The sequence below is a fragment of the Artemia franciscana genome, chromosome 17 (genome assembly GCF_032884065.1).
Source record: "Artemia franciscana chromosome 17, ASM3288406v1, whole genome shotgun sequence".
NCBI lineage: Eukaryota > Metazoa > Arthropoda > Branchiopoda > Anostraca > Artemiidae > Artemia > Artemia franciscana.
In genome coordinates, this window is record NC_088879.1 from 35821092 (window position 1) to 35845804 (window position 24713).

Genomic DNA, 24713 nt, shown 5'->3' on the forward strand with positions numbered 1-24713 from the left:
TAACGTCATAAAAACAAAGCAGTTAATTTAGACCACAAATTTTAACACCGAAATATATAATAGCAATATGTCCATTTTTCTTTGGCAAGAGTAAAAACAATCTACTCGATTTGACAGCAAATTTTCATGGATGTAGTTTTCAAGTGGTTATAACTTTTGATGATATAACTTTTTGTGATTTCCTGGTAAAGCCAAGATAAGAGCAAAAGGCTGATGTAAAGCTAGCAGAAAAAAAATTAAAAAAGATATAGTTAATTCTGAGTTTTATCAATATTAAAAAATAATAATAAAAGAAATCAGAATCAATTTGAAATGTAAATTCAAGAACAATGTTTTAGTGTTTAGTGACCTGATATTGCGTTCAAGTAAAAACGTACCTAAAATTGTGACAAAGGGTTCAGTTTCATCATTACATGATCAACGCCAAATGGAATCGTGGCATTTTAGATTATTTGATATATTATTTGTTACTGACAACATTGTATTGTTACTTATTAGTTATATTGCGTATCATGCTACTGATAGTAAAATGACTAAAATATATAAAAAAACGTGTATTGTAGGATTTATTTTCAGGATGTCTTCCAAACATGCGAACAATTTTTTACGTTTATTATTTCTTTATTTTCAGAAAGTAACTCTTTGCATTTGTAGTTAAAATATAAACGCGAGAAATAATATTTAAGTTTTTAATATTAAGTTTTAATATTTAAATATGAGAAATAATATTTAATTGAAAAAAAGAGTGATGAATACAAAAAAAAAATGAATAAACAAATGATGTAAATTTCGGAATAAATGTTAATTAAAATAAACGATGAATATTTAATATAACAGACGATTAAAAAAACAAAATTAAAAGTGCAACAAATAAAATAAACCACAAGCAAAATATATTGAAAATAATAACTATACAGCCTACTTTACAGAACATAATCTGGATAATTATAGTACCACATAAAGAATAAACAAATGCTTACCAGATAGTTTCTCCTAGGCCAGTAACTCCAACAGCTGTCAAAAGTGTTGTGAATCTGCCCTCAGCGTCAGCAGTGAGAACCTCGGGGATATTTCGGGGCTGATTCTAAATAAGTTTCAACAAGTTTAGTTTTAACCATCATTTATTATCAGTTTTACCCGTATGGGATTTTCAACTAAATACTGGAAATAGACATTAAAACAATTAAACGGTTCCTCGAGCAGATCACCCTCTACGAAATTCCATAGCCAAACTACAACCAATTTGACCTATCTAGCTATAGTAAGAATATCACCAAACAGTTCGTGGTAACAAACTGGAGTAAGAAGCGACCCGGCTCAATAGTAACCGGAACTCTAAACGGAATTTTTATAAAAATAGTTACATCAAAAGAATTGCATTTTAATGTTGATTTTAAATAAATACGTTTAATTAAGTTTAGACTTACCCATCAAAAGTTACGAGCCTGAGAAAATTTGCATTATTTTAGAAAATAGGGGAAAACGCCCCCCTAAAAGTCAAAGTATCTTTATGAAAATCACACCATCAGATTTAGAGAATCAGAAAACCTTGCTGTACAAGTTTCAAGTTCCTATCTACAAAAATGTGGAATTTTGAATTTTCCCCTGAAGATAGATCATGGATACATGTTTATTTGTTTTTGTTTTTTTCACCCAGGGGTGATCGTATCGACCAGTGGTCCTAGAATGTCGCGAGAGGGCTCATTCTAACGAAAATTAAAAAGTTCTAATGCGCTTTTTAAGTGACCAAAAAAATTGGAGGGCACCTAGGCCCCCTTCCATGCTCGTTTTTCCCAAAGTCACTGGATCAAAATTTTCTTTAGGGATATTATGTCCTTAGGGACGACTTCGCTCTTTACGCTAAAGTTTTTTATTGTTTTAAAAAGTAGAGTTGTGAGAAACAGTCAAACTAGCGTAAAGAGCGAGGCGTTGAGGAGGGGACGACCCCTTTCATATACGGAATGATTTCTGTTCGTTTTAAGTTTTAATGTTGCTCCTTACTTGCAGTTAAAAAACATGTTTTTTTTATTTAATAATGCAAAAGGTAAAGATAACATTGGTGTGAGAATGGAAAGAAAAACAGAGAATGAATTTATAAGGATAATCAAGGTAAAAGAAGTTTTTTTGATCAATATCCTAATATGGTGACATTTGATTAGGAAGTTTGGTGCTTCACATTGATATTTCGGTTCCATAGTTTTGTCAATTTTTGTTCAAAAAGAAATTGTGTGGTCAGCATCAATGCAGATTCGCAGCTAAATTAAATTTACTCACTTTTTTTTTCACATATGTTTATTGACATTGGTTTGATATTTTATTGCCTGTACTACTGAAGAGCACATTAAGGAGATGATCAAATACTAGTTTTAAAAATCTTCGCCTCTTTTCAGAAAAAGGAGATGATCAAATGCTTAAACTGCCAAAACTAAAATAATTACCTCCTAGTTTATTTTCCTTGGTTGGGATTTCTGTTGATTTCACGATTTTTAAATTTCATTTATTATTATGCACGTTTACACAAAAAATATCAAATATTGTCAAAGGAGGAAGTCCTCACAGTCACTTCCCAGTTCAGGTCTTTGCCCTCAAGCCAAATTCGATGGATTAGTACCGATTCCCAACAAGAATTTCTCAACTCCCTCCCTTCCTCCAAAAAAGAAAATCCTAGAAACTCGCAAGACTACAAGACTACAAGACTCCCTCTGGGTCCAAACACGTCAAGGACAAAACAAAATTAGATTAGCAACTGAAAATAAACTTGGTACTAGAATAATTAAATAATCTTAACACAATTCTAAAACATTCTAAGTTTTATACCAAACTTGCACTGAACACAGAATTGGAAAGCTAATGAAAAGAATTATGAGCGTTAGCTTAGTGAGTCAGATTAAATGCTTTCTGGTGAGAAGTTTGTCTTAATTTGCAGGTTCATGGCAGGATATTTTACAACAATAATGACAACAAGCATCATTTTATATTATTCTTATAATATAAATACAATTCTTTTGATGTCTTTCAATTTTCTGAAAACTCACTAAGAATTCAAAGACAAATAAGTCTTAACAGACGTGTAGTATTTTCTTAGATACGGCTATTCCACCAGTTATTAGAAGAAAAACAGAGGTCGTACATCAAATTTTGAAGGACATTTTTACGGCCCAAAAAATGAGGAAAAACTCAAGGGAGTATTTTTCCGTACCAAGAAGAAAAAAGTTTCGATACTCCATATTACTATCTAAAACCATGAATTATTGAGAAACCTAATAGATAAGCTCATTATAAGCTCTTATAAGCTCATTATAAGCTCTTATAAGCTCATTATAACGTCTTATAAGCTCATTATAACGTCTTATAAGCTCATAGGGTTCTCGGTGATATGACCATCACCTCATTCAATAAAGCCTTGTACTACTCACACTATCTTCAATAAGGATTTTGCTGATGACAGTGTGCTCCTTCTTCACCTAAAGGAAGTTTTACAGCAGTAAATCACACAGCCTGCAAAAACAGTCGCAAACGTTCGACTAGCAATCAGTGCATGAAAGACGAAAGTCATGCTCAGCAATATCAATACAGTGCTGGCCTCCCAGTGATGGTCAGCTCTGAAGAGTAAGAGAAGAATTCAGAATTTAAGTATCTTCGAACCCTCAAAAGCTCTGATGAAAGCCTGGAGCAAAAGACTATTATGTGGAAAGCGTGTGTTGGTAATGTTTTAGCCAAACTAGTAAAAGTCTGGAACAACTCTGCCTATCCTATAAGAATCAAACTCCTACTCCTCAATAGCAATGCCCCTCTCTATGCTAATGAATAGATGCGAGATAATTGTTATTCCCTTATGCGATTATTTGGATATGCAATGCTGTTTCTTATTTTTAATATTGTTTTATTTCTTTGTAGCTCCATTTTATTATGATTTCATTGGGTGAACATTAAATTATTAAAATAGCTACCTTGGGTGAATTCTAGACGAGCCGGTGATCCCCCACCCATTGAAAATTTTCCACCGAAAATCGTCTCAGATAATTTTCCCTTGCAGAAATTTTCCCTTTCGCTTCAGTAATTTTCCCCGTGGAAAAATTCCCCACAACACTTCCCATGCCTGAAAATATTCTACTGAATAATTTACCGAAATTGAAGACTCCCCAACGTGCAAATTGAGCAACCACTGAAAGAGCATAAAGTAGGTATCTCAAAATGTCGATTGGAGGTGCTAAAAAACAACAAAAAGAATAGTTATCAAAAAGTTTTTGGATAGGGCTGGTTGGTCTCCAATTATTTTATATCTATAAAAAAAATATAGCTCTCAATTTCTAATCGATTGAACATTCTCTGAAGTTTCTGAAGAGGTTGGGGACGAGGAGGGGACAGCTTCTCTTCTTTAATGCATAAAGCCTACTTGTTCCGGGTTAATTGTAACTCTGCTTTCAAATAAAAGCTGAAACTAGAAATATTACCAGAAATCAAGAAGAATCAAATAAAAACCCTCCTTCCCTTTCTTAGAACTAATTATGCATCTACCCGAAGGTTCAGTGAGAGTTAGATTTTTGACATTGGAACCCATCCTTTAAGGCATGGGTCATAAATACTATTTTCATAAGAACCATAACTGGTCAACTTGCATTGCCTACAGTTCATGCTTTGGGGTTTGAAGGGGGTTATCAAACCCAGAGACATTGTTATTTGAACTTAGGACTATTTTAAAATTTTAATCGGATATGATTGGACAAATAATGGCGTGGAGTGGCTTTTTGCACTCCAATCACTTTTGATCCTTAAAAAGGACACTAAAACTTTCAATTAGTAATCAAATGAGTTTCGCTCTCTAAGGTTAATTACATAAAAAAACTAGTTTTTTTTAACTGAAAGTAAGGAGCGACATTAAAACTTAAAACGAACAGAAATTACTCCATATATGGAATGGGTTGTCCCCTCCGCAATCCCTCGCTCTTTACGCTAAAGCTGTTAATTGTTTTAAAAAGCAGCATTGTGGCAAAGAGTCTAACTTTAGCGTAAAGAGCGTGTCTTAAGAGCTGTTATTTTAAATCCCGACTGGATCAGGTGTCATTGGGGGAGAGTTGGGAGAGGGAAACCTAAAATCTTGGAAAACACTTAGAGTGGAGGGATCGGGATGAAACTTGGTGGGAAAAATAAGCACAAGTACTAGATACATGATTGACATAACTGGAACGGATTCATTCTCTTTGGGGTAATTGGGTGGGGGCATTTAATTCTGAAAAATTAGAAAAAATGAGGTATTTTTAACTTACGAACGGGTGATCGGATCTCAATGAAATTTGACATTTAGAAGGATATCATGTCTAAAAGCTCTTATTTTAAACCCAAATCAGATCAGCTGACATTGGGGGGAGTTTGGGGGGGACCTAAAATCATGGAAAACACTTAGATTGGAAGGATCGGGATGAAACTTGTTGGGGAAAATAAGCAGAAGCCTTAGATACGTGATTGACATAATCGGAACGGATCCGTTGTATGGGGGGGGGGGGTCTGAAAAATTAGAAAAATGACGTATTTTTCACTTACGAAAGAGTGATCGGATCTTCAAAAAACTGATCGAAACCGTACCGGATTCACTCTCTTTGGGGGAGTTGGGGGAGGGGTTCAGTGATTTGGCGAGTTTGGTGCTTCTTCTGAGCGTGCTAAGACGATGAAAATTGGTATGCGTCAGGGAGCCGCACAAATTGACGTGATGAAGTCGTTTTCCCACATTCAACCATCTGGGGGGCTAAAGGGAGAGGAAAAATTTGAAAAAATGAGGTATTTATAACTTACGAGAGGGTAATCGGATCTTAATAACTTTTGATATTTAGAAGGACATCGCGAATCAGAGCTCTTATTTCAAATCCTGACCGGCATTAAGCCTCTAATTTTACTTTTAAATCAATCTATTGATTCTTAGACTTTTGTTAGAGCTCATACCATATGAGCTCTTGGCTCTTAGCTCTTCTTGCCTCGTCAAAAGTTCCATATGAGCTCTTAGCTCTTGTTGACATTTGAACCTATCCTTTAAGGTATGGGTCATAAATATTATTTACATAAGAACCTAATATCTTAAAACTGGTCAACTTGTATTGTCTACAGCTCATGCTTTGGGGTTTGAAGGGAGTTGTCAAACCCAGACACATTGTTATTTAACCTTAGGACTATTTTAAAATTTTAATTGGATGTGATTGGACAAATAATGGCGTGGGGTGGCTTATTGCAGTCTAATCACTTTTGACCCTTAAAAAGGACACTAAAACTTTCAATTTGTAATCAAATGAGTTCCGCTCTCTAAGGTATAGACACTATAGCACTGCCTCTGACTTGAACAGGTGAGTAAAACTTAAAATGTTGTGAGCACCCCGAATGAACCAAGGAAAATTCGAAGCAGGGTGGGTAAATACCCAGGGACAATTTTCCGGGGGACAAGAGGTTGCACCCCAAATGTGCCAAGGGAAATTCGGAGTGGGGTGGGTAAATGCCCAGGGAAAATTTTCCAGGGGACAAGAATTTTATTGGGAAAAATTCTTTACTCAGAAAATTTACTGGGGGGATTTTCAAGGGGAGATTTTCCGTGGGGATAGTTTCAAAGGGGTAAATTCTCAGAGGAAATTATCTGCAGAGGGTTGTTTTATTCGGTGAATTTTCTGCAGGGCAGAAATTTTATGAGGAATGGTTCCACTGAGATAATAGTCAGGTCCTAGGGACTTTACTGTGGGAATTATTTTCCACGGAGAGACTTGTTTGCGGGAAGGATTTTTCCTGGGTGAATTTTACCAAGAGAAATTTTTCTAGGGGGAGACACAAAGACTTCATTCTGGGTACCCACTGGTGGAATTACCAGAATAACTCATAGAACTAAAAAAAAAATTAAATAAAAAATATTGATACATGGAAAAAGCAACCATTGATATTTGAGCCGATTCAAAGCAGTAAATAGCTCAGTTGAGACTATATAGTCCGCACGAGCGATGATAAGCTCTATCGTTCAATTTTGTATTGGGATCCCCGCAAAATCTTCAAATGAACAACGCCTAAATAGGGAGGCTTCACCGGTAGTGACATGTTGACTTGATAATAGGTCGTTGCAAAGAGGCACCGTTGTTGCTTTAATGACCCACCAGCGTGGGAGGAGCTTGGTCCAAGTAAATTCTTGAAGAGTGTATTATCTCGATCATAAATGCACGTATTTTGAAACTGCAAGGGATTCAAGGAGAACTAGAAACAAATATGAAGCAACTGCAAGCTTCAAGTTCAATCAAGAGAATAAACAGCCAAAACAGAGTTTTTCTCACATCCAATCATGAAGAATATGTATTAAAATGTAAAGACTCGATTGGCGCCAGATATGTTGATAGAGTTTGAACAGTGAGCAGTCAAATTATGCAATTTTAACTAAAATAATAATTAAGGGGTGACTGATGATACAATAGATATTCGTCAAAAAATAATATTTAAAGATATTGACTTACTTTGACTTAAGGCTCCTGCCGCATGGGGTGCGGCGTAGAGAGCTTCGCAACTTGACTTCTCCAGGCGGACCGGTCTGCTGCTAAATGAGGCGCCTCGTCGACAGCAATGTTGGCCATCACCAAGAATTTGTCGAGGCTGTCTTTCCACCTTGTCCGAGGTCTGCCCCTCGGGCGAGACCAGCCATGGGCATTTGGGTCGAAGTCGTACACTATTCGGGCTGGCGTTGATGTCGGCATTCGTAGGTGTCCGAACCATCTGAGAGACCTCTGCGCTATCTGGACGGAGAATGGCACCTGGGAGGTGAGAGTAAGCAACCTTGCGTTGACAATATCGTGGGGGGATATCTTGGACAGTTCATTAGCCAGGGCAGAGTAGAAAGTTTCTTTTGCTTCGTCGTCGGCTTCATTTGTCGGAGCATAGCAGACAAGGACTGTCATTTTTCCTTGCTTATGACTCAGTCGAGCATTAGCTATTCTATCCGAGACGGGAGTAAATGACAGTAGACACTTTATGGACTTGTTATCAAGTACTAGTCCGACCCCATTTCTCCTAGTCGTTGTCTGTCCAGACCATAGAAGGTGGTATCCCTCACCTATGGGATCAGTCCCATTCCCGACTAGGTGGGTTTCTGTTATTCCAGCAATAGAGATGCGGAATCGCTTCAGTTCCATCGCCAGAAGCGTCTTTGCTCCGGGAAAGTTCAATGTCAATACATTCCAGGTGGCAATCCGGAGGCCACCATGGTCAAGGAGATTCAAACGCTGGTCACTTCTCAGTCCAGGGGCGAGCAAGGGTCGTGATGGGATAAAAGAAGATCGGTCATCCGAGGCAGTTGCTAAGCTATTCATTGCAATCGATTTCAGGTGGAGGGTTGCAGGCCCAACCGACCCTAGGCCTGGATTCTGATTAGAGCCAGGATTTACCTGGATACTGAGAATCCTGGGGTGGGCTCCACCCACCTCATGAGGTTGAGGCCACCCTGATCGGAGCGATTAGTTAGGGGAAACCCCATATCCAGAGGTACGTGGTCAACAGACATTGTTGGTGGATCTGTTAAGACACAGATCCACCATTTCAGATGTTGCTATACTTTAATAGCATTTCAGTATGTTATTATACCTCGACTATGCTATGTTCTGAAATTTAAAATTTTTCATGGAATTTATCAAAGATATTGTGTAAGTCTAAGGCCAAGGTAATAATACTTTAGTCGAGACTCTATTGATGACATAAATGACAAGTAGGACATAAAATAAAATTTCTATCAAACAGAATTTACATGGGTCAGGTATGACAATTTTTTTTATTGAATATTAAACAGCTTTAGCTCTAACTCAAATGGTGGTATCCTTTATTCTCTTAAAAGATTATTCTCTCCAACGTTACGTGACACATAAGGCAACAGTACCTCTCCTCTATAATCTCTGCTGAAATAAAGACCAGATGTCATCCAATATGATCTTCCTTGTGAAACATCCTTATCTAGATTTCAAGAAGTGTCACTTTCCATTATTTTCGTCGTTGAATGGCATGAAGAGTCCCATACATCACGGGGGAGCTCGCCATCACTGACTTGAAACATGTGGTCCAGATACCACCATCAATGACTTACGATCTTGTGCCACTCAATGACCTTCTTATAATTTTCTGAATTCCAAGATGAACTGATGGTATAATTTTCAGAACTTTATAATGGAATGTGAAACAAACAGTTAAGCAGCAAACCATTTTAAATATGAAGATCTAAATATAAAAGATAAAGAAGTAACCTGGCCTATAACGATCAAAGGGAAAATATTAAAAAAAAGTACTTACAGTTGATGTTTGGAGACTTTCTTTTTCTCCGTGAAAACACCACTTGGCGAAGTGGTCGCAGTTCATATCCAAAAAATCATACACTTGGAATTCTAAATTGAAAATAGAAAAACCATATTCAATATTTTTGTTGCATCATTTATTTTATAAAAAGGACACAGAAACTTAAAGTAAAATCAAAGTATTACAAAAAGGATAAATTTTTTTTATATATAATAAAAATTATATATATATATATATATATATATATGTCTGTGTTTTTAACTACGTAAAACTTGCGAATATACAAAATTCTTCGCTGTCCCATTGTCTGTGCATATAAATAGATTGTCAGGTTTACTGACTCTTGAACATGCAACATATAATTGTCCATGGGAAAAACAATCCGTATTCAGATCTATACCTCATTATTCTAATGATTGCCTTTGAGCTTTGTTGACGGTGATTGCTAATCGAACATTCCCTGTGTCCCCGTTGTCATTTATATATCCCCCTGTGCACCCCAGCGTCCCCTTTGTGTTTGTGTCCCTGTGTCCCGGTCGTCATTTATATTCCCTGTGTCCCAGTTTATAATTTCTCTTTGAGTGTCCCGGTAGTCATTTATATTCCCTGTGTCCCGGTATCCCGGTCTGTAATTTCTCTTCGAACAATCCCTGCGTCCTGGTCGTCATTTAAATATCCCCCCTGTGCCTACGGCGTCCCCGTTGTAGTTGTGTCTTTGTGTCTCGGTCGTCATTTATATTCCCTGTGTCCCGGTCGTGATTTGTGTCTCCGTGTCCCTGTCTGTAATTTCTCTTTGAGTGTCCCGGTCGTCATTTATATTCCCTGTGTCCCGGTCGTCATTTGTGTCCCGGTGTCCCGGTCTGTAATTTCATCAGTTGACAAACATGACGTCAGTCGACACACAAACATGACGTCACTCGACAGACAGACAACTTACTTTTATGTTCTTGTGATTCCTCGGCACTCTTTCTTTTCTTACTTTCTCTATCAGCCGCAAGTTTTTTGGCATAGGCTCTTTGAGGAGCTTCCTCGGCTGTTGCCATTGTAGGTTCTTCAGTCATTTTAAATTAAACATTTTTCCGTCTACGATCTTCTTATAATTAAAAATTTGTCTTTGAACGATTTTCTTAAGTACCTTTAATGACGTCATCGTCATAGAAACATGACAACTAACTTCATGACGACATGATGACATGACGGCACTCGACAGACCCACAGACAACTTATTTTTATATATATAGATAGAAGATATGTATATCTATCGATCTATCTATCTATCTATGTAAAAATATGTTGCATGTATGCATGTTTGTTTGTTTGTAAAAAGAGGGTTTGCGCATGACGTCATTATAAGTATATAAGGCTTTTTATATGCAGAGACAATAAAACAGCGAAGAATCTTGTATAATCGCAAGTTTTACGTAGTTAAAAACATATATATATATATATATATATATATATATACGCTCGCGAGGGGCTTAGTGAAGGGGGGTGCGAAGCACCCCAACCAACTAGGTATTGGTTTCTCGCGAAGCGCCACACCAGTAGCTAGTAAGTAATATGAAAGACTATCAAGAGAAGAAGTAAAAATTACATTTCGACTAGGGTCACAACATGCAGCTACAAGATTTTATCTTTCTCGTGTCTATGGAGAAGATCAGAATTGCATCTATTGTGGTCTGATTATTGGTGTCCGATGAGGTGTGACCTTAGCACACCTCATCATCCAATGCGTCACAGAATGTTACAAGACACACATTAGAAGATTTGTGAGAGAACATCGAATAAAACTATGTGAAGAATTACTCGGAGGAGCATTAACTGAAGAACAATCGGTTGAAAGTATAAATTTAGTTTGTGAATTTTTGAGATTAATTGGTAGAAAAAGGACGTTGTAAAACTTGTCGTAGCGAATTGTGAAATTCCAATTGTGGAAGTGCATGGACCCTAAGGTATTAAAACACAGAGGGGGTCTTTTGGCGATTCACTTTTCTATGATAGAGAATAGGTACCGTAGTCAAGGGGCTTCAAGGTTTCTATAAATTTTCCCGCACTATTATTACAGCCAATTTGGTTTTGAAATAAGTTCTACCTTTGGAGGGGGGTGTGGGTCAAACCATCAGTCCCGAGGAGCCAAAATGTGTCACCACTGTTATCTATCTAAATATCTCTTTGGAAGAGAAACAGACCCCTCCCCTGTCGTTATTGTAATGACAGTACTTTCAAAAACTCTTTTCCTTCATAGCCAGGGTTGGGGGAAAATCTCGCACAATTGTAGAAAATAACTCACTTTTACTTTCTAATGTCAACTCCAGCTAAAACTCACAACACTAACACGAAAACATAGAATTAGCACAGAAACCTTAAATTAAATAAAAACTGCGGGGAGTTTAGTAATTACCTTTCTCTTTGTATCTATGTAAAAAAAACTAATTTTGTTGAAACCACACAAACGTTCTTCTTATTTCAATCAGGATATTGGGGGTAAATATTTCCAGAGGGACGGTTACCTTCCGATTCTGAAATTTAGGTTGCCCCTGATTCAATCTTCCCAGTGTACCTCTCAAGTACCTTTAACTTGAATTTGGGACCTTAATTCGAGTAATAACGTCACTAACAATAAATGTGTTGAAAAAGAGAAGTTGATAAAGTACTATGGACGGTTTCTTAGAGTTAAAGGTCAATTTGACAAAAAAAACAACACTTAATTGGCTTTATAACTCGTTTTTTGCCCCCCCCCCATGAATTTTTCTGGTGCCATAATTGAAAATTTTTACCACGTCAGAACGTCAACAAATTCCGTCGGTCGTTTTCAAATTTTGTAAGTATTTTCTTCATGTTCCTGTTAGGTCCTGTAGCAGTTATATCCTCCAAACGTTAAGGAGTTTTTCAGATATGTGATAAGACGGATGTTTTAGAAGGCAGATTCAGACAGCGATCTGAGTCAGTTGTAGATTTTCTGTTGGGGTGTATTAATCGTATGTGAGTCATTGTTAATGTATTATTTAGCGTTTGTGATGATAAGTTTTTTTTATTATGTATAGTTCTTTTTTCATACCCCTCTAGGTGAATTTTTGTATGCACTCACTTCAAACTGTCCAAATAATTTACTCCCTCCCCTCTCTTATGTGCAAATATATAGCCCAAATTATATATTTCCCATATTCTGTCACTTGTCTTTGTCTTGGCAAGCGCCAAGCAGAAAGAAACTAGCAAAGAAATCGGTTTGTTCTCGAGTTTTACAAGGCGTAAACTTGAGTGAGTGGCGGATAATACACGTACTAAATTCCCCCCCCCCCCAATGGAAATTAAAAAAAACTCAAATAAAATTCTGAAAATAGGACAGCTTTATTTTATACAATTATTGTTTGTTGAATAGAATAGATTTCTACCTGGTACAGGCTCTTCGCGTGACCCTGCCTCAATGGCGACGGCGGCCACTTCTTCTCGGGGTCTGCAGTCGTGGAACTGATATTTCGTGGATCGTTCATTGTTGATCCTCCATTGAATGCTGTTATTAATTTCCCCTTCTAAACTCTGAAACAAAAAAAAAATTATGATGAGGATAGCATATATAAGCATACATTTATTAAATTTGTTATACAGAAAACAAAATTGTTTAGGAATCTCGGAAGGGAAGGGGTAGGTTGAAATGCATAAAGGCCACTTATTTGAATCAAATTAAACTATAAAATGAGTATATATATGCATATATATATATATATATATAATGAAAAGAGAAATATCCAATGCAACAGCACAAACACATTAAAAAAAAAAGAAAAAAGAAAAGAAAAAATAAGACAGAAGCCCAGGCCCCGGCATGGCTACACGACAGGCTTGTATATATTGATTCTCATTGCCACTTATTTTGTAACCACGGACAATAGGATTCTCTTCTTGATTGCACGGTGTCATTATAGGTTCCATAGAGCCATCAGGGGAAAAAATAAAATTCTATCTTAAAGTTGCAACCTTTTAAAATCGTTTTAGTGGCCAGAAATAGCAATATGTCAACTAAAAAAACAAAAAAACTATGGAGCCGATTTCAATGCCAGACCCCCGCACCCAGCATATGACAGGCTTGTGTATAGCAGTTGTGATTTTTGTTGTAAGCAGTAGCCTCCAAATGTGTCAGCTTTGTTTGCTGCTCTCTCCTTGGGAAAATGGAGGGCTCTCAAGGGAACACATAGTACGTCGAAGGGTCCCGATGACTTGTAGTCAACAGCTGCATATTTTATGGCAGTCGAGGTGTTTACGCCCTTCCCTGGAAAATATCCTCCATGGAAAATATCCCCCCCTCAAAAGGTACCCCCGAGGAAAATACCCCTCGTGAAAAACACCCCCAGAAAATATCCTCCCGGAAAGTCACCTCCGTGAAAAATAGCCTTCCACGAAATACCCGCTAAGGAATAACCCCCACCCCCCCCCGGAAAATACCTCCAATGGAAATTCGGGTTTTCCAAATCTGAGAATTTTATTTCAGTTGGGGTTTTTCAGATTCGTTGAGAAGCACCAAGGAAAGAGACAAAGATAAATTTACACAATATAAGTATGTTATAAGCACAGAACAATAAACGCAAATCTATTTTTGTTAAAAAAGACTTCCATATTGTTTTTTGCAAATTCTTGCAATAGCAGCTACCAAATAAAAAAAAAAAAAACAAAAAAAAAAAAATATGGAGGAAAAATCGTCAAAATTAAGCTAAATACATAAAGCCACAAAATGTTAAAGAAGGTTTATTTCCTTTGAAAGCATAGTTGGCCTTGGGACCCAACAAATTCTTATTGTTTAAGTCTTTACGGACGAAACAGTTGTCAAATTCTACAAGTTAGTTTTTCTGATATTCCAAGAGTAAAACTCACAAATTACCGTTAATAAACAAATGAATCCCAGGATACAAATTTCCCAGAAAAAATATGGAAATGTTATAGAAAAAATACATAAATACATACATACATACATACACAATTATTGCTCGTTGAAAGAAATAGTAATTTTTTAGTTGTACTTACTTATTGATTCTAATTTGTTTTGGTTTTGGCTTTTGTTTAATTATTTATTGCGGGTACTTATTTATTGAAGTTTTACGCGTGAAAAATCATTCGATTTGTTTCTGCTTATCTTTAGTTTAATATAGTTCTTAAAGTCTTAATAAACGTATAAAGTGGTCCTAATAAACGTATTTTATTGAAGAAAAAGTTTTAAAACTAACATTTTACTTACTGACACTCTCCTGTTTCAACCTTTCTAAAGTTATTTCTGGTCCTATCAGTATAATGGTTATACAAACCTTGTATATCAACAATCAACCATTGTATATCAATAAAAACCTTTGTATTTTATATCAACCTTGTTGTAGCCTTAGTCGCCAGAGCTTCACCTAACCTGAATATCTTACTGAAATTACCAGTCCAAATTTGTATGTAAGAAAAAGCAGCATAGTTTGTATAAAGTTCTAATAAAGAATAAGGAAAAAGTAAAATTTTGGAAAGTAAAGGGTTAGTTCAGAAAACCAGGACCTTTCGTCAAATTACATGCCATAATGTCGCAGTGGGTTCTCCAACTAATTTTTTAGCCAAGAATAAATTTTTGTTTGGATATTTATTTCATTGCACAACTACTGGAATTGTGTACAGTGCTGTATGGCACTGCAAAATATTTGCTTTGGATAAAACTGTTAACCATTGCGTGGATGCCAGAGTACGATGGAATAAACTTTTGCAGGTCTCCAAAGTCCATCAGGCATCCCGGCACAAAGGTATTCGCTAACGCCATCTGTGAACCAGCTCACTACAACATAAGTGATTTTTTTCTCGTTTCTATCTTCAAGATGCCCTTTAAACAATTTTTTTTAGTCCTGGCTCATTTTCAAATGTACCAGTCTGAGTCCTGCAAATCGTTAAAGATAGCAAAGGCAAAGAAAGCTTCAAAGTGTTCTGTTACAAAGATCACAAGTAAATACGACTCACTGAAAAAAGTTTGGTATCCTATGAAGTTAATGTAGAACAAGCATCACAGAAAAAGGGGAAAGGAGTAAAGCTTGCGTTTGATTTGAAAATTAATTTACGCTAACTTAAAAAAGGGATACTCACGGCGAAACAAATGGGCGACCTCACATAATACAAAAAGGACGGGGAACTTCTAGGGTCCCCGTCCCCAGGCAAATGCACCACGACATGTGGTGCAGACATCTCCCGGCCGTCATCGCCAGTGTAGCTAAAGGAGCCAATATACACTGCCCAGTGATTGATGGGAACGACACCATAGATGGGGTACCTTTTAAATTCTATAAGGTCTCCTGAAATATTTTAAGTTCCGTACAGCAATTGACGTTTCAGTCAAACTACTAAAGTTTGAGTATATTGGCGTGTTTTTAAACATATATACACAGAACATATGTACACGTGTTCCGTTTGAACATATGTACACAGAAAAATATTATTTCAATAAAGTGAATGTATTTCCAGAATTCTATTTTTTGACATAGTTACCAAGTTTTTCCAAACGCTCAATATAATTCTCAACTTATTTTAAAGTAAAGTCTTCATCTTTCCACCGTCTCCAATAACCACGAGTTCACTGCTATTTTTATGTCGTCGTCATCTTTTTATCGGTTGTCACTGGTATTAGAAGTTTGAACAGACTCTTTCACAGCACAAAATCATGGACAGTAGTTCGACAGTTTCAGATCACTCAGAATATAAGTCCCGATCTTGCACCGAGTGACTACCATGCGTTTCTCCAATTCAAGCAACACCTCATTGGACCTCAGTGGCAACCGTTACAATGATGATAAAAATGTAAAAACGGAAGTGAATTCATGCTTTACCAGAAAAGGCGACAAGTTTTTATACAGCAGTCAATTTAAAATTAGTTCAGAGATATGATATGTGTCACAACAAACTTGGTAACTATGCTGTCAAATAGAAGAAAGTCTAAATTTTTTGAAGAACAAATTTACTTTTTTGGAATAAGTTTTCATTGTGTACTTATGTTCCAAAAAACCTTACTTAAAAAAAAGAAAAGAAAAAAAAACACACCTTGCATACTAAACGATAACTAATTTTACACTTATTTAAATGAACTATTTTAAACAGATAAAACAACATTGACAGAGAGAGAGAAAGGGCGAAGAGACATCGAGATAAGCAGAATACAACAACAAAAGAGAAAATAATGAGGACTTTTTTCCCAAGACAGTGAACCAACAAAACCTATTTGAATATTTCGGCCCTATATCTAAGGGCCGTCTTCAGCAAAGAAAAAATAAAAACAATAAAACACTTACAATAAAAGTTCTCAGTTAAAAATCCATTTTTTTTAAATAGCCTTGGCATCATTACTTCTTAACGAAAAGTTCAGCCAAGACTCAGATAAGCAGAAAGAAGGAAACAGAAGAGAAAGACAGCAATGGAAACACAAATATACGACAGTGATTAAGAGGATAGTGATAACGAAAATTGAGGGACAGAGAAAGGGAGAGAGAGAAATACAGAGGCAAAGACGCTGCAGACATGAAACTGCTAAGATAAGATTATGTGCCTGTCCTTGCTTTTTATATAAATTTTTTTATTTTTTATGCTGTTTGCAAATTTATATATTTCTTGAAGATTAAAGATACCCATCAGAAGATAGAAAGCTGAGTAAGCTCGCCTGATTTTTGAAAAAAAAGATGATACGATAAAAATTGTATCATCACATAAAATGCATGAGAGAAATCTAGAGTCGAAATTTCAAGCTCCAATTAACAAACTTAGATAGTCAATGAGTTTAAAGTTTTCTGCCAACTAATCCTTCAAGCACCAGTCCTGAAACATTTTTAGATTTTTCAAAATACAAGTGTCTGTTACATCATACAAAATATTTTATAGGATATGCCGTTGTCTGTTACGTCATAAGGAATGTTAACTTTTGCTTTTTACATAACAAAGAGTCGTTTGTAAACCAAAAAAGGCTAGAAAAACCTTCAGAGGCTCGCTAGTGGGTAACGTTAAAGACAACACACCCCAAGCGAGAAATCCCACCAGGCCCCTAGCTTCCAGTTCCTCCATAAACCCTTAACATTCAATTTTACCGGGCCCAATCCTGACTACCAGGGGTATACAGCATCCAATTTCGTTAGGGGAGCCCCCTAGAATCAAATTTAATCGGTCTTCTAGCCTAACCACCAGGGCTATAGTATCCAATGTCACTGGGGGGAACCTAGCATCCAATTAAGCCGGGGCCCTAGCCTATCCACCAAGAAATCTAGTCAAAATTTCAAGCTCCAATTAACAAACTTAGTCTACATAGCTGTCGATTTAAAATCCTAAGATAGTCAATGAGTTTAAAGTTGTCTGCCAACTAATCCTTCAAGAACCAGTCCTGAAACATTTTACATTTTTCAAGATACAAGTGTCTGTTACATCATACAAAATATTTTATAGGATATGCTGTTGTCTGTTACGTCATAAGGAATGTTAACTTTTGCTTTTTACATAACAAAGAGTCATTAGTAAACCAACAAAGGCTAGAAAAACCTTCAGAGGCTCGCTAGTGGGTAACGTTAAAGACAACAGACCCCAAGCGAGAAATCCCACCAGGCCCCTAGCTTCCAGTTCCTCCATAAACCCTTAATATTCAATTTTACCGGGCCCAATCCTGACTACCAGGGGTATACAGCATCCAATTTCGTTAGGGGAGCCCCCTAGAATCAAATTTAATCGGTCTTCTCGCCTAACCACCAGGGCTATAGTATCCAATGTCACTGGGGGGAACCTAGCATCCAATTAAGCCTGGGCCCTAGCCTAGCCACCAAGAAATGTAGAGTCGAAATTTCAAGATCCAATTAACAAACTTAGTGTACATAGCTGTCGATTTAAAATCTTAAGATAGTCAATGAGTTAAAAAATTTCTTCCAACTAATCCTTCAACCACCAGTCCTGAAACATTTTAGATTTTTCAAAATACAAGTGTCTGTTACATCATACAAAATATTTTATAGGATATGCTGTTGTCTGTTACGTCATAAGGAATGTTAACTTTTGCTTTTTACATAACAAAGAGTCATTAGTAAACCAACAAAGGGTAGAAAAAGCTTCAGAGGCTAGCTAGTGGGTAACGTTAAAGACAACAGACCCCATGCAAGAAATCCCACCAGGCCCAATCCTGACTACCAGGGGTATCCAGCATCCAATTTCGTTAGGGGAGTCCCCTAGAATCAAATTTAATCGGTCTTCTAGCCTAACCACCAGGGCTATAGTATCCAATGTCACTGGGGGGAACCTAGCATTCAATTAAGCCGGGGCCCTAGCCTATCCACCAAGAGCAGGGAGGGTTTAGCAACCAATTTCATAGACAAGATGTTTTTTAAGAAGTTTTAAGATTTCCTTGGCTTTTATGTAATAGGGGAATGTTTACTGATGCTAAGTGTGACACAACCTAACGTGACTTGTTTCTTCAGCTCCTGTAGGGAATCTTCAATTATAACAAATGGCACACACGCACACCTGGTGTTTTGTAATGACGGTGCAAACATGGGTGATACATAGTACTTTAAGACACTATTTTTTTTTTCAAAACATTTTTGCAGGGAACCTTTATATTCCAAAGATTTTATGTCCATAATAGAATTCAAAAGCGGCATCCACTCAATGGAACTGTGTTTTGGGGAACTGGACCAAAAAACCATTCTATTATTAATATTCAGGAAATCCTCTCAAGCAAAAATGTTTTTGAAAGATTTGTCCATCTTGCTCTTGGACAAATGTTTTTGTCCATCTTGCTCTTGGACAAATGTTTTTGTCCATCTTGCTCTTGGACAAATGTTTTTGTCCACCTATTATCTACGCCCATGAACTTCAAAAACACATGAAATTAAAATTCACACTCAAAATCCCTCCCACAGACCTCAGCACAAGGGTTGTAAGTTTTTCTCCGAGGGCATATAAGGCTTTTACGGAAAGGATGGTCATAGTATCTCTGGAGGGGGCTCATTGGATTAAAAATCAGATGTTCTAGTGCCCTTTTTAAGAATCGAAATGCTCAAAATAGCTACCCCTTATGTTGTATCAAAAACTTCGTGGTAACTAACTGTAGTAAGGAGCGACCCGACTCAATAATAACCGAAGCTCTAAAAAAACGAATTTTGATAAAAATAATTACATAAAAAAATTACAACTTAATATTAATTTCAAATATATAATTTTCATCAATTTTTGTCTTACCCATCAGAAGTTGTGAGCCTGAAAAAATGGGGGTCAAACCCCCTTAGTCATAGACCCATAACGAAATTCACACCACCAGATTCAGTGTATCAGAAAACCCTACTGCAGAAGTTCCAAGCTCCTATCTACAAAAATGTGGAATTTGGTTTTTTTTATCTGAAGACAGATCATGGATGCGTATTTAATTGTTTGTTTGTTTTTCTAGGGGTGATTGTACTGAATCAGAGGTCCTAAAAACTCGCGAGAGAGCTCATTCTAACAGAAATTAAAAGTTCTACTTCCCTTTTTAAGTGACAAAAAATTGAAGGGTGCCTAGGCCCCATCCTACACATATATTTCCTCAAAGTCACTGAATCAGTGACTTTGTCCCAGGGGTTGTGGGCTTCAGGTATAGTTGAAGGTATAGTTCTTTCACTTTTCAACTATTTTGAACAAGAGGACTATTCTAAATTTTTTAAGATATCTTTGGAAGAAGAGCAACTAAAAGAAAATGGGAGGGGGACAGGTTGACCTCCATTTATTTTTCACATCTTCCTCAACATGCCTTGAGAGTCTAGACTCAATATCCCCAGCTTTTCTTGTGACTTTGCAGTTTGCACCTATACCTTTTTGATAAATAGGATGCATATTGTGTAGATTTAGTTTAACATACCCTTCAATATTCCTGAAAGTTTACTCTTAATACTTTTAGCCTTTGCAAGCACAGCTAGAATAAAAAAAAATTCTTCTTTTTCCTGATGATAAATCCTGCATGCAAAAAAGAAAATTTGCATAATTTATAATCCTTACCCTAAGGGTTTTGTGGGGTGTGTTTTGGATCCCTAGAGGCATAGTTACTAGATCTCTTGACTGTCTTGAACAACGTTGCCTTTTCAACATTTTGATTAGTGAGGATGGGAGGGAGCATATAAAAAGGGCAGGAGCTGCTGGTTACCCTCCAACAGCTGTTCATCATCCCCAGAAATTTCCAACTTAATACCCTCAGCTGTTCCTTAGATATTGACAACACGTCCTTCTGACAATAAGCATAGATGCAGAATGTTTTATTGTATTTGGTATCCCTCTCCAAAGCTTTGGAAAATTTTGTCATTGGCATAAGCATTTGAGCTTTTGACTATTTTGAAAAACATGTCTGAATCAAAATTCTTGCAGACAGGGCCACCAAAAAGGCATATGAGGGAGCTGGTGTCCTCCAACCTCTTTCCAATAGCCCCCTGAAAATGTCCTGAAAGTTTCAACAAAATACCCTTGGCTGTTCTTAATAAATGAAATTTTGGAGATTTTGCAAATTCAGGGTGCTAGAATAGGTTTGAAGATTGATGTTAAGAAAACTAAGTGGCTGAAAAGGTGGCATTAGATGACAAAAAATTTATCAGGTGGACAGTTTTACTTACCATGGTAGTATTATTAGTAAAACAGTAGGAATAGTGAAGATTTTAAAAGCAGAATAACCAAGGCCCAGCAAGTTTATTTGTTGAAAAAAAATTTGGAAGAATAGGAATATAAATCTGCAAACAACATTAGAATACTGGAAGCTACAGTGATGGCAGTGGCTAAATATGGTTCTAAACCATGGGCACCATGAAAAGCAGATGAAGATTTGCTAGCTGCTTTCCACAGAAATTACCTTTAGTGTTCTGGGTACCCAGCTGACATACAATATTTTAAACAGTAGACTGTAAGAAAAGTGTGGTTCAATCTCCCTTTCTAGGGCTATAACAAGAGAACTGTTGAGATGGCTAAGATACATTCAGCAGATGAAGGATGAGAGATTGCCAAAGATAATCCATTATGACCAACTGTCTAGGGCTAAACAAAAAGCAGGCTGTCCATATTTGGGGTGGGAGGATGTCATAAAGATGGATTTAAGGGAAATAGAAACTTCCTATGTGGGGCAAAGGAGTAGTTAGTTCTTAAAATATTCCAGGTTCTCCTTTTTAATAAACTGGATGCATATAGTGCCTTTTGATTACATCAAGAATCTAATATTCTATTTTTCTTCATGATAAATCCAACATGCAAACAATAGGCAAATTTTAGAATTAATGATCCTTGCCCTGGGGATAATAATTCTAAATTTTTTATCAGTGTTGAGCAAAGGGAGCACCTAAAAAGAGTAAAAAGGAAGGGGAGTTGGTTGCCCTAAAATCTTTCTCTAATGTCTCCTGAACATAGGCTACTTTGAATTTCTCAGCTTACTACCCATAGCTGTTTTAGGTATTCCTAATATTCTGTTTTCCTGAGCATCAAACATATTATGCTTAAATTGTGTTGGACATCCATCTAAACATTTTCTTATAGTTTCACCTTAAAAACCCAAGTATTTTTGGAGACTCAAGACCAAACATACCCCCTTTTCAAATAAAACCATTGTTGGACTATAAGAAGAAAAAACTTACAACAAGATTAGCAAGTTTTTTCCTAAAATAAGCAAGTAAAATACATCATTGGTCAACTGCTCCCCATAAGCAAGACCTATATAGCAATAAAGACCACACTGCCTTTCCATCACAAACACCTAGATCAAGGACAATAGGGAATTTCACATGCTTTTTCTTTTTATATATTTTTATATTGCTGAGAACAGTCCTTGGACATAAGGCTGAAATATTCATTCTAATTTGTTTCCCATTGTCTTGAAATTCCCATTGAGAAATTCACTATTGTTCTTCTTGTTTTAAATGTTTGTAATGGAAAGGCAGTGTGGTCTTTGTTGCTATTTACATCTTGCTTAGGGGGAGCAGTTGACCAATGATATATTTTACTTTATTAGTTTAGACAATAACATTATCCTACAGTAAGTTTTTTCTCCTTATATATTTTGGTATTCCTGAGGACAGCCCTAGGACATAGGGCTGAAATATTCATTCTAATTTGTTTCCATCTGTCTTGAGAAATTCCCTATTGTTCTTCTTGTTTTAGATGTTAGTGATGGAAAGATAGTGAGGTCTTTGTTGCTATTTATTTATGTCTAGATCAGTGATCCCCAAACTTATTTGACGAACTGTCTCCTTTCCAGAAAAAATATTACTTGGTGCCACCTGGATTTTATATTTACTTTAATAGCAATTAATAAAGGATACAAATATAATTGTATCTGTGAGAAGAGGAATTAACAAGTAAAAGACTAATTTTTAAAATTACTATAATTTTAAAATATAAATCACCAAATGTTTTGGGAAAAATCTTTCTATCAAATATAAGCCAATTTGTAAATTTGTTAAGTTAGAATAAGTAAAAATAAATTAAATGAAGAAAAAATAACACCAAAACCCTGTTAACAAATGATCAAAATTTAAAAATCTTAAGTTAAATTTTTAATTTTATCTGTAAACATGTTATAAGTGTTACCATTTTCCTAATTGGGCATATTTTCTTTTAAACCTTAACAACCTTCTAGAGATAATCATTGCACCCAAAATGCAAATGTGCCCATTATCATACTTCTGATTTCCTCTAGCACCCCAACTGGGCAGTAGTACCCACTTTGAGAATCACTGATATCAATACATTTTTGATGTGTTCTTTAATTTATTTTTGTACCAACCCAAAAACGAAATCTTTTGGCACCCTCCCCCTCCCCAAATACTGCAAGTACAGGTAACTATCTTAGAAGCCAGAACTTCCTTATTAAAATAAATGGTAAAATTCTAGTTAATTGACTTCTTGCTATCTCAGAAAGGGTTTAGATTAGGATAATGAAACTTTCAGGGATGAATTTACAGACTAAAGTATGCCCCTGGAAGATATTTTGAAGTAACCACCTCCACTCCTCTCCCTCTAGAGGGCCCTGACCTTTAAAAATATGCAAGTTATAAAAGTGAAATCATGTAAAATAGATCTTCTGCTTAATTGAAGTATAAAAAAAATTGTCTTCAGCTTCATAACTTTGCTCAGTTCCTTTTTACAAGGTTTTAAAGAAATGCAAATACATTTCCTAAATTTTGAAGAAAAAACATTGATATGGCTCAAAATTCAACTCAAATAACAGGAATTGCAGTTTCAGAACTAAAAGCAGAGACAAAGCAACTAGTAACTGAAAATTAAGGTAAAATGTTGTTTTGTCAAAATTTCAATAGGTACACTATATATTTCAATTTTCAAAATGGTATGCCTGTCATGGAAGCAAATTTTAGGGCCCTCTAGAGGGAGAAGGAGAGGAGTTGAGTACTTTAAAATACCTTCCTGAGACACACTTTAGCCTGTAGGCCCATCCCTGAAAGTTCCATTTTCCTAACCTAAACCCTTTCTAAAATAACAAGAAGTAAATTAACTAGAATTTTACCATATAAATTACAAAACTTCCTTTTTTTCAAAGTGGGTGGTCATAACTTTATAATAATTACTTTCTGAAACCATGCTGGCTGATCACAATATTAATAGAAACTAATCGGAATTGAAACTAATTGGGTAAAATTGGGTGGTCATAGTTTTATCATAATTACTTTCTGAGACCAAGCTGGCTGATCACAATGTTAATAGAAACTAATTGTTAAGAAGAGAGCCTTTATAAAAACAGCCAGTAAAAAAAAAAAAAAAAAAAAAAAGAAGACGTTGAAAATATTTTGCTCAAGATCAGTCAAGTAAGCAGATTTGTAAAGACTTATAGATAAGTGGAGGATTAACATGGTAGCATCAAAATAGCTTCCTGGAGTAAGTTCTTGGCATTGGACTGATAACTGAAATTTCCATTTTCCTAACCTAACCCCTTTCCAGGATAGCAAAAAGCAGCTAAACTTGAATCTTAACTAAAAAAGAATGGCATAGGCTAGAGCAAAGATTGTAATGGTAAGCTTCCTACTCTAGATTCTAGTTTGCAGTTGGGTCTACTCAGAGAAAAACACTAACATTCAGACAACTTATTAGCCTATTCATTTTTTAACCTAATGGACATCAAGGAGTGAATTAACAAATGATTTTACAATCATAAATGTGTTTTCAATATGGTGTAATGTTCATTTTGAGCAGGAGTACTTGTATACTAACACCCAACTAAGTTTTAATATCATTCTCTAAAGAACTGTTGGCTATACTGATACCAATGTTGTCTATTTAAGAGCCTAGATTAGTCACCTAATGATTTTCCCATCATTCCCTTAAAAGAAATACTACTCTAAAATACTAGAGGATACAAACATTCAACTTACAAATCTGATTATAACAGATAAGTTATACCCCCGCCGCTCCCATCCTTATTTTCTTCTGAATAAAAT

General features: G+C 36.1%; 1 protein-coding gene across 1 annotated transcript; it reads right to left on the reverse strand.

Moving 5' to 3' along the window:
- Nucleotides 1–976: 976 nt before the first annotated feature.
- Nucleotides 977–24713, reverse strand: LOC136037553 (uncharacterized). Its single transcript, XM_065720276.1, has 5 exons — nucleotides 24648–24713; nucleotides 15388–15593; nucleotides 12684–12828; nucleotides 9289–9380; nucleotides 977–1084 (listed from the first exon to the last, which is right to left on the reverse strand). Exons 2-5 carry the CDS (start codon nucleotides 15484–15486, stop codon nucleotides 977–979), a joined length of 444 nt encoding a protein of 147 aa, XP_065576348.1. The 5' UTR covers nucleotides 15487–15593; nucleotides 24648–24713.

What these genes read in the sequence shown, in the direction of transcription:
- LOC136037553 (XM_065720276.1), bottom strand. Translation starts at nt 15,486, where the DNA reads ATGTCTGCACCACATGTCGTGGTGCATTTGCCTGGGGACGGGGACCCT. An exon ending in GGTCGCCCATTTGTTTCGCC is followed by an intron (nt 12,829 to 15,387) that starts GTGAGTATCCCT and finishes TTTTTGTTTCAG; the next exon opens with AGTTTAGAAGGGGAAATTAA. An exon ending in ACGCGAAGAGCCTGTACCAG is followed by an intron (nt 9,381 to 12,683) that starts GTAGAAATCTAT and finishes TTTTCAATTTAG; the next exon opens with AATTCCAAGTGTATGATTTT.